The sequence below is a fragment of the Phalacrocorax aristotelis genome, chromosome 1, assembly GCF_949628215.1.
Source record: "Phalacrocorax aristotelis chromosome 1, bGulAri2.1, whole genome shotgun sequence".
Lineage (NCBI taxonomy): Eukaryota > Metazoa > Chordata > Aves > Suliformes > Phalacrocoracidae > Phalacrocorax > Phalacrocorax aristotelis.
In genome coordinates, this window is record NC_134276.1 from 533,619 (window position 1) to 543,727 (window position 10,109).

The 10,109-nt window shown below is 49.3% G+C and overlaps 1 protein-coding gene and 1 pseudogene across 1 annotated transcript; one reads left to right on the top strand and one right to left on the bottom strand.

Moving 5' to 3' along the window:
- The first annotated feature begins 4,221 nt into the window (after nucleotides 1–4,221).
- On the top strand, nucleotides 4,222–4,933 carry LOC142052005 (olfactory receptor 51L1-like; annotated as a pseudogene).
- Nucleotides 4,934–8,932: 3,999 nt separating this feature from the next.
- On the bottom strand, nucleotides 8,933–9,883 carry LOC142052033 (olfactory receptor 52B2-like). The gene is given in 1 exon segment (XM_075081881.1): nucleotides 8,933–9,883. A coding segment is annotated over 1 exon segment (951 nt).
- Between the last annotated feature and the right edge of the window lie 226 nt (nucleotides 9,884–10,109).

A 10,109-nucleotide genomic window follows, 5' to 3' on the forward strand; every position in this document is an offset into this window, starting at 1 on the left:
TCTCAGGGCAGAATTGAAAGCAAGATTTTAAACCGTGTCTCCTCCAGGTCTGTTTGCACTTCTGCTCAAGTCTCCAATCCTGTTTCACAAGAAGGCCACACATCCCAGGCTAGGAGGAATCTGGGAAATAAAAGATGCACAGCCCTTCCCGCCCTAACAGTCCTTAACTGAAACAAATGTGAAACACATCTGACTCCTTCCTGGGCACCGGTCAATGCGCTTTAGCCTTGATGCCAACCAAAGCATCCTGCACCAGCAAGTGCAAAGCGAACTGCTGGACCCAAGTCCCCAGGAAAGGCTGGGCCTTTGGGAAGCTACGGGCAGGACGGCTGGCGGCTGTACCAGCCGGACTGCAGAGGCTCCGAGGGCAGAGCTAGCAGAGGAGGTGTTTGCTGTAGCTATAAAAATATCATTTTAAATACATAGCTACTGTAAGTATGTAGCTGCAAATATGTCAGACAAATATAGTTTGTGGTGAGAGGTGCTCCTTTTTATTAGATTAACTTACAGTCAGAAAAACTATAAAAATCTCTCAAACTCGCAAGCTGTTCTTCCAGTCTGAAAGGTAGCAATCGTCACAGCTAAATATAGCTTGTGAAGAGCGACTCTGAGATTCATGGAGCATATTTTGCATCTCTGTGTAATGCCCATTTTTAGCATCCGGTGGAATCAAGAGCTTGCATTTTTGTGGTCATTTGTTGGTTGCCTTGAGATCCATCTCTGAGCTAAGGTGAGGTTTTCTGTGTTTTCCCATGTCTGTTCAGGAGAGCTGCCTTCGGGGCCGCAGGGCAGACGTGTGCTCACCACCGCTCCCAGGGAGCTTCGGGCAGCTCTGGGCTCTCCGTCCCCCAGAACCTGGTGGATGCACGTGAGAGGCTCTGGGGGGCACAGCTGCCCTGTGGTCCCCGGCCATGTCCCAGGAGCCGGCTGAGGAGCCCTTCCAGGGCGCCACACCGGGTCCTCCCCAGTGGTCCCAGCTCCAACCCAGTAAATCTTTTTCTGTTCATCCTTGGTGGTATGAAGGGCTGTCGGAGAGACCACCACTGGGATCATAGCCTCGGGGATGGATGTGCATTGCCAGGGCTGGAGGGATGCTGTGCCTTTAATAACCATTCCTAAGGCAGGAGCTGTAGGAGAAATCTTCAGTGCAGCAGCTACCTAAATCAGCAACCACCCACCTGTGAGCCCGGCTCCGCACGGAGTCCCAGCGAGCTGTGGGTGCAGTGGGATGTGACTGTGCAGCCCCTTCGGTGTCTGTGACTCGCGTGACCAGGCTCCGTCTCCACCCTGACCGTGCTGGCACGGTTGCGGTGCCACGCACAGAAACGCTGCAGTGGTTGCCCCTGCCTGTCAGCCACTGGAGCTGGCGGTTTTCCGCCTGCTTTGTACCTGCGGAAAGGCAACGGCAGAAACATTCCTGCCTCCCTGGACAGGTTCTGCCCTATCTCCTCTCCGCATCCCAGCAGCCCGGCCGTAGCCTGCAGCTCTGTGTCTGTTCCCGCTCCCACTCAGGCTACTTAAACCGTTCTCTGTCCCACCTCGGTCACTGTGGGTCACTCTGGCTGTTGATGCTGTACGCCACGTGCTGCCTGCTGCACCCTGGGAGAGCGGGGCCATTGTGGGACCAGCTCGGGGGCCTCTCTGGGGCGAGGTGTACAGCCCGTGGAGTGCTGACAGCCTACCACGGGGCAGGAAGGGAGCAACAGACCCAGCCACTCATCTCAGCTTTGTTCTTCTCAACCTGCATTCAGAGTTAAAGATCGCTTTCACCTTACCTTGGGAGGCCAACGGGCAGAGTTCCCAGCGTTTGGCCACCTGCTGCATATTGCTGGTTCTGCACTGCTGCACTGGCCACAGCAGACGCTCCTGTATTCGTGTAACAAAACATCTGTCTAGGCGTCCATCTATCCAGATGTTTGCTTCAAAAATCACTCTGTTGACGGGCCTTATCTTTCAGGGTCTTCACTTTACCCTTAGTCATCAGCAGAAAACTAACTAATATCTTGTTCCTGAAACTTTTTCCAATTGCTCTGAGGGTTTGGAGCGCACTCTGCATTTACGCACAGTGGGACCTGAAGTGACATTCACAGCCTGTCCTGCCTTACTCGGATTTAGACCCTGATATTCTTCAGTGAAGCCAGCATGAATCTAGAGCAACTCTGTTAAAGGCAACGGTCCCATTTCTATTTCACAGCAATATAAGGAGGTTGATGACTGATCTCATCTCAGCCTCAAGTATTACTAAAGTATTTTTACCCCATCGCTGCTGTTCATATACTGTGGGGAGGGAGAGAGGAAAGAGCAGAACCTGGAAAAAGGCAGAGAAAAAAAAAATCTTTAAAACTGGAAAAAAAAGGAGGTCTGAACACTCCAGTAGTGTCTGTAGGAAAGCACAGGAAGGGGGCTGGCAGAGACTGCGGGGACCGTCCCGGTGCGGCTTTGGCCAGAAGGGCTGCTCATGGCCACCGTCTTTGGAGTCGTGCACAGTTTAAGAGCCTGGAGGCGCCTGGCCTGCGCCAGTTGCCCCTGGGACAGGGCGCAGGTCCTTGTCCCGCCGAGCTTCGTGGTGCTCCCGGAAGAACTTCCCACCTGCCAGGAATTCACCAGTTAGGGATTCCCCGGGATGTTCATACCTTGGGTTTAGACTCTAGGGTAAAACTTAGTCACAGGCCCTAGAAAATTTATACATAAATAAATGATCAAATAATGGGTTTTGGCTAATAATGAGACAAGCAGAAACTTTTATGAATTTGTCAATTACAAATCATATCAATCAGATAATTTCGTTTCTGTGGAAGGGTGGCAAAGTTTGTACAGAGGGGAAAAGATTGTATCTCTGAATTATCGAGATGAATTAGCATGCATATTACACAATATTTTCATAAACGAGCCAAAGAATATTGCTGAGCTTGAACCATTATGGGGAAGACTAAATCCCATTTCTTGTGCTACTGCAAAGAAAGATGAAGTGAGAATCTGAATGAACATCCTGTACTTTATATTAGCCTGGGTAGCAGAGTAAAGAAAATACTTATTAAATCCAGAGTTCTCCAGAAGCACAATATAAGGAAAGATGAGTGTCCAGGGTAACTTTGAAAAATTGAAGGACTGGTCTGAAAAAAACCCCAGAAATAGAATAAAAGTCACATTCAGGATGGGAAAAACACAGGTAGATAGCAGGAAAGACTGGAGAGGTTATAGCGGTGTTTGTAAACCGAAGAGCCGTCACTGGTGATGTGATTCTGCAAGGAGGGGCATCGCGCTGGGACGCACCCAGAGCAGCGTCGCCTGTGAGACGGGTGCGATTGCTCTGCAAGAGGTGTGACCTCTTCACTGACCGATTTGGCCTCCTGGCCCTTTCCGTTTTTACTTTCTCATGGATTATAAGATAAACTCAACTCCATTATATAGATTTCAACTCTTCTTCTGGTGTAAACCCTATGATTTGGTGAAAAATACAGCAGCTGGCTGTATTAATTTTGTGAGTGCTGCTAGAAATGCTAGGTGCTCTATCAGGGTTACTTATGCGTCTCTCTCTCTGGGAAGGACGGATATCACACTTCTGACAAAAAGGCTTTCAACGTTGATTGACAATCAAGCCTGGCAGGAGACTTTTTTTGTTGTTGTTCCAAGGGAAATTCCAGAAAAGAAACAACAAAAATCACTTTACTCTATGTAACAGAGGGACTCCCAGCTGAAGTGGGGGAGATATTTCCATGAGAGGGTCAATAGCTGTGATTTATGCTGATCACAGCTCCTGAAGAGGAGGCTGTAAGTGGGCATCAAAGCTATTTGGCACAGTTGTGACAGTAGGATTGTAAATAGAAGTGGTTGTGAGTTGATAATCTTACTGAAATCAGGATGGTTCAAGGATTATGAAATGGGAGGTTGCTTGGAAAGTAGATCCCACAGAGTTCAAATACAGAGCTGAGCCATAACAGTCAGTTGTTATTATTCATGATAATTAGCACACACAAAAGCAGCGCTTGAGGATGTAGTGTGCTGTTGCCACAGATGGCCTTGAGTCTGAATAGATTTGTCCTACAGATTTTGCTCTAAATTTCATTTTAATTGGTGCTTTTATTCTAGATGAGGACTGTCTGGCTAGAAGGAGATCTGTTGAAAAGGGCCTGGGGTGCTGATGGGTACAAGTTATCCCGACATCGCCAGGAGACCTTGCAGTGAAGGTGGACACTGCTGGGTCTTTGAGGGTGCTGGAGCATGCACACTGTGAAGGGCAGTGGCTTCCCCCCCAGTTCAGCACCGGTGAGACCATGTCTGGGCACTGGGTCCAGTCTGGGTCTTCCAGTAGAGCCAGCAGCGACAAGCTGGAGATCCTGGAGCCCAGGATGTGTGGGTTCTGCTACCAAGCCATCTTTCATCCACACCTTCTCCACCATCAAGTCTGCTGTGCTCAAGGCCATAGCTTTTGACTTTTTTTGTAATGATCTGCAGCCCCCGAGGCACACACCCCTCCTGACAAGCTCCCTGGTCACCAAGACTGGTATGGGGTTGACCATCCAGGCAGTACTTCTGGTGTTTCTGGGCCCCGTTCTCCTGAAGATGATGCAATATCACTAGGTAAATGGTCTCTCCCACTCTGTCTTTTCTACCCCAGGATACCATCAGTGTAGCCCAGTCACATTAATGTGTCATTTATGAGACAGCAGCATTTATGGCTTAAGTGCTTGCTCTTTCCTCAATGGTTTCAGACTCACTGTTACTTGTTCTGTTGTACATCATGATCCTTAAGACTATTGCATCCAAGGAGGAGCAGTCCAGGGTCTTGAACACTTGCATCTCCCATATCTGTGCTGTCCTAGTCTTCAACATCCCAGTGATTGGTTTGCCTGTCATTCACAAGTTTGGGAAAAACGCTTCTCCTATTGTTCACGGCCTCATGGCCAACATCTGCTTGCTGGCCCCACCATGATGAACCAGATTGTGTGTACAGTGTGAAAACCAAAAGGATCTGTACGACCAGAAATCTGCAAGAAGCCAGATGTGACTCCGCAGTCACGGCGTGAGGGCTCTGACTGTGATTGCACAGGTGGGTGAGTAAAGCCTTGCAGGTACCAGTGGCGTCACACAGCTCAGAAAGCCGGTGACAATTAGGTTATAAACTTAAGGGCAAACCCGTCACCCGGTGCCCACTTGAATAACTGCTAAGACTTGGGCAGTAAAACGCCAGTTGAAAGGTGTGCCATTTTTATGGTCAGATGTGGCTTCTTGCACTATGCACAGAAGACATAATTAATTAGAAGAAATGCATATAAGTCTGAGTGATGTAGCTGCTTAAATATTTTAACAAAACATTATTTCCTCTATTGATTTTCCTCTTACAATGATGTCTGATGGAGAATGATGTTCTGTCTGCTTTCTTTGGTAAAAAAAATAATAATGAAGGAATAAATACTTCAATAAATTTTAAAATGTTGCAGCACAGTACTGGATATATTCACCAATATTATACTGGGAATATCAGCACTTTCTATCAGTTAATTAGGAAACACAGACATCACACGGATCAGAAAGGGGTTATCAGTAGGAACAGTTATTCTCGGTGGGTACAAAGGTGAGTTAAACATTAACCAGAAAAAGCAAACGCAGGCTATCATGAGATGGGCAGTTTTAACGACCAGGCCTGTGAGTCTGCAGAGGGGCTGACAAGGGAGGTCCTTGAGGTGGATGCATCATCTCAGACCTCAGATAGCTTATCGCTGTGAGACGCACCACGAGGATGGGTTTGCCGTAGCTCTACCTGGGGTTTTCCCTGCAAACCTGCACCATGAGCCCGGTGTTTCCAGCAGCCAGACCCCGCTGCCTGCGCACGGGACGGGCTGTCGGCCCACGAACAGAGAGGACTGAGGGTCCTCCTGCCTGAGTGACATGTGCTTTACTGATCCATGAATTTATTGTGTATTTCTATTTCCACGTAAGCAAACAACCAGGATTGGAGCAGGGAGGAGTTAATTTTGCTGCCTGGCACTCCTAAGTCCCATTCTAGCAGCACTTTATACCCACTACGCTATGGTGTGAGCTGACCAAGTTTTGCCTCCGAGCAAAGGCCCTGTGTTTGCCATACCCTGGCCTGTGCCATGGGAAGATTGACCCGTACTTCACACTGTTTCTTCCTCAAGACCCTGGAAGGATGAGCTGATGCACAGCTTTGAGGGACAGAGGTAGTAATAAGGACAAGACATACATGGTTTCCCCTCTAAAACCCCTCACCAACCCGTGGCCTCCTCTGGACACTCTCCAGTACCTTTATACACTCCATGTCCTGCGGCGCCCAACGCTGCCCACAGCACTCGGGGTGAGGCCGCCCCAGCGCGGGGCAGAGCGGGACAATCCCCTCCCTCGCCCGGCTGCGATGCAGGGCTCGGTGCCCCCCAGGGCACGGCTGGCCCTCTGGGCTGCCAGGGCACGCTGGGGGCTCGTGTTCTACTTGCCGTCGGCCAGAGCCCCCCAGGTCCCTCTGCAGAGCTGCTCCCCAGCCCCTCACGCCCCAGGCTGTCTGTGCAGCCAGGGCTGCCGCGCCCCAGGGGCAAAACCTGGCACTTGCCTTTGTTAAACTCCATACGGTTGGTGGTTGCCCAGCTCTCCAGCCTGCCCAGATCCCTCTGCAGGGCCTCCCTGCCCTCGGGAGCACCAACAGCTCCTCCCAATTTTGTGCCATCCGCAAAGTTAATTAATATTCCTTCCAGTCCCGTGTCCAAGTCATTTACAAACAGATTAAAGAGTGCTGGCCCCAAGATGGATCCCTGTGGAACCCCACTAGTGACCGGCTGCCAGCCCGATGTAACCCCCATTTACTGTGACCCTTTGAGCCCGACCCATCAGCCAATTGCTCACCTGCTGCATTACGTGTTTATCCAGCTGTATGCTGGATATTTGTCCAGGAGGAGACTCTGAGACACAGTATCAAAAGCTTTACTGAAATCCAAAATCCTTGTCCCCCCCCACTGCTCCCCTTCCCTTATTTCCCCCATATTGGGGGACCGATGAATTTTCTCTGAGTACTGCAACAGAGGGTTCAGCACGGTTGCTGGTGCAATGGCTTGCTCTTACAAGGGTACTGGAGAGGAAAGTACAGCAAATATCTAGTTTGTTCCTACCTCTTTCATAGAGATATTTCTGATGACTTGGCATGAATCACTGCAGTTCTCTGCCTCAACTCCCACCCTGCAAAAGGAGGAATTTATACCCTTTATTTTGCCTTTTTTGCCTGTTGGACAATGTCTCTGCTCGGCAATTTTACAATCGAATCACAAACCAACAGGAACCGATGGGACCTGCTGAGTGGGAAAGCAAGTGTTCTCTCTGACATGGTCCTGCACTCAGTCACGTGTGAGCAACCCTTGTCCCTGGGCAGCGCGGGGGTCCTGGGGTTTGGGGCAGGTAAGGCCCGTGTCCCAGCTGAAAAGCCCCTGGCTGGATCTGGCTGCTCCCTGCAGCAACGGAGCCGTGGGCTGACCACGTGGGACATCCTGCAAGTAGAAATGTGTATGCATTGCGTGGCAGCAAAAGCCCCAAGATCTTCTAAAACGCTTAAACACCAATCATCTGCAGCTGCAGATCTGTCTTTATTGTTTTAATGTCTTCTTCTGAGACTCCTGGAGGGAAAATATTTCATCATTTCCGTATGGTAAAGCTTTAGCATCTGGCTTTTTCCTCAAGGCAAACATTTCCTGAGCATTTCCACCCTGACCCACAGTTTCACTGTCCATACAGTGACTGAGTAATTTCGTAATTCTCTTTTTTCCAGTTATTGCTTAGAAAACCTCTCTCTTAAAGTCCTTCTTTCTCCTGGTCATGGATTTTTCTTTGGTTTGGGACCTGTATGAATTTCCCACACTTCCTGCATTAGAATTCATACGAACAATCCTTATCAGCTTCCTCTTTCTTCCTGTTTTCATGTTTTTTAAGCTGATTTACCTTCCAGTGTAAATCAAAAAGAACAAGATGCCTGTGTCTGTGTCTGTCTGTCTGCCAGCTCCCACATAAGCTCTTGTTATTTTCTATGAAATCTGACACAGCCGGAACAATCATGGGAATGTAAGAGCTCCCAGGTTTAATGAGAACAGTCAGGTGTCTGGAGAAGGGGTGTCCTGCCAGTGCCAGGTGGGGTGGAAGGGCCTGGAGGGGCAGCTCAACCCACTGCTCAGCGTCGGGAGCTACGCGGGACGTGGGGGGGGCAGGGAGCGATGCGCTCACCTGCCAGCCTTGGCTGTGGCTCTTGGGAAGATGCAGAGCCTTGAGCCGTAATCCATTTCACAGTAATTCACCCTATTTATTAAAACTTCTGGTTTTGGTTTCCTGAAAAATGATCTCATTTAGGGGCAGCTTTTCAACGATTACAAATTAGCAAAAAGTCGGTGGTGCAAAGAGAGCAAAGTGCTGACTTTTGGCAGTAGAAAGGGCCAGTAAAATGTAAACAATTGATTATGCTTATCTAGCTTGCACTGAAGAGGTCAGAGAAACTTGAACAGTAATTCCTGCATTTAGTCCAACACAATATGTTTTCCTCAGCTTATACCTAGGAAAACATTCATTATATTTTCTGAAAATTTTGAGATACAATATATGGAAACATGCACCCAATGCAGAGCTGGACATGGCGGAGTCCAAGCAGAAAACATGCCTCTCATCACACGTGGGTTGAACCAAAGCCATCACTAGAACTCTGATGGCAATGGGCCAACACCAGATTGCTTCAGCCCGAATTCTGGTCTCCGGTTCCCACTAATTTCTCCTTTTTCATTAGTGATGCAGTTTAGTCTGAGGAAACATCTAGCAGGAAATCTGATCAGCAGCGGTGTTGGGCTGAGGCTACAAACATAGGAAATTGGGTCATTTCACATGCATACACGCTGCTGCTTTGGTCCAGACCGTCTGTCCATGCTTTCCTTTGGAAGGAAGAGCACCCCTGTCACCACACTTGCCCACTCCTGAAGAGTACCTGCAACACCTTTTCTTGAATGAGTTTGTTTTTCATCGTGTAGACGATAGGGTTTAGCATGGGTGGCAGGAGCACATAGAGACTGGCCAACAGGATGTGAACATGGTGGGGGACGTTGTGGCCAAACCCATGAGTGAAAAATGAGAAAAATGCTGGTGCATAGAACATTAATATAACGCAAGCATGAGAGCTGCAGGCGCCAACTGTCTTGAGCTGGGCATCCTTGGACGAGAGCCTGAAGACAGCCCGGAGAATGAGGACGTACGATACCCCGATGAGCACAATGTCCACACCTGGGCACAGAAGGGTGGTGGCAAAGCCGTACCAGATGTTAACGGAGATGTCAGCACAGGCCAGCCGGGCAATGCCCATGTGCTCACAGTAGGTGTGCGGCATGACGCTGCGCCTGCAGTATGGCAGCCTCTGAAGGAGGAATATTGTTGGGAACATCACACAAAAGCTCCTGGCTATTGCAGCCAGCCCTATCTTGGCTATCACCAAGTGCGTGAACATTGTGGCGTATCACAGGGGGTTGCAGATGGCCATGTACCAGCTGAACGCCATGGCCAGTAGAATGGTCGACTCTGCAGTGAAGCTCATGTGTGTGAAGAACATCTGGGTGAGGCAGGCATGGAAAGACATCTCCTTGGAAAGGGACCAGAATATGCTCAGGGCTTTGGGCACTGTGGAGGAGGACAATACGAGGTCTGCCACCGCTAACATGGCCAGGAAGAGGTACATCAGCTCGTGGAAGGTTCTCTCCGTCACGATGACAAACAAGAGGATGAAGTTGCCAAGGAGCGCCATGATGTACAGCAGGCAGAATGGGATGGAGATCCAGGTGTGTGGGTCCTCCAGGCCTGCCAAGCCCAGCAGAAGGAAGGAGGCAGGCTGCAAGCTGGCTTGATTGAGAGCCGCCATAGTGGGACGATATCTGAATTAGTTTGGGCTCCCTTCCCCGTCAGTGAAAATAGGAGAAGAGGTGGGGAACACAGCTAGTAACACAGAACCTGAGGTTCCCTAGGACACTTTATTTCTCTGGATCCCAAAGTGTTTTAAAAAATCACTCCCTCACACATTCAGGGAATTGTGCTTGAGATACTGACTCCAAAACGAGTAATAAACTAAATTTAAAAGTGTATTTTTT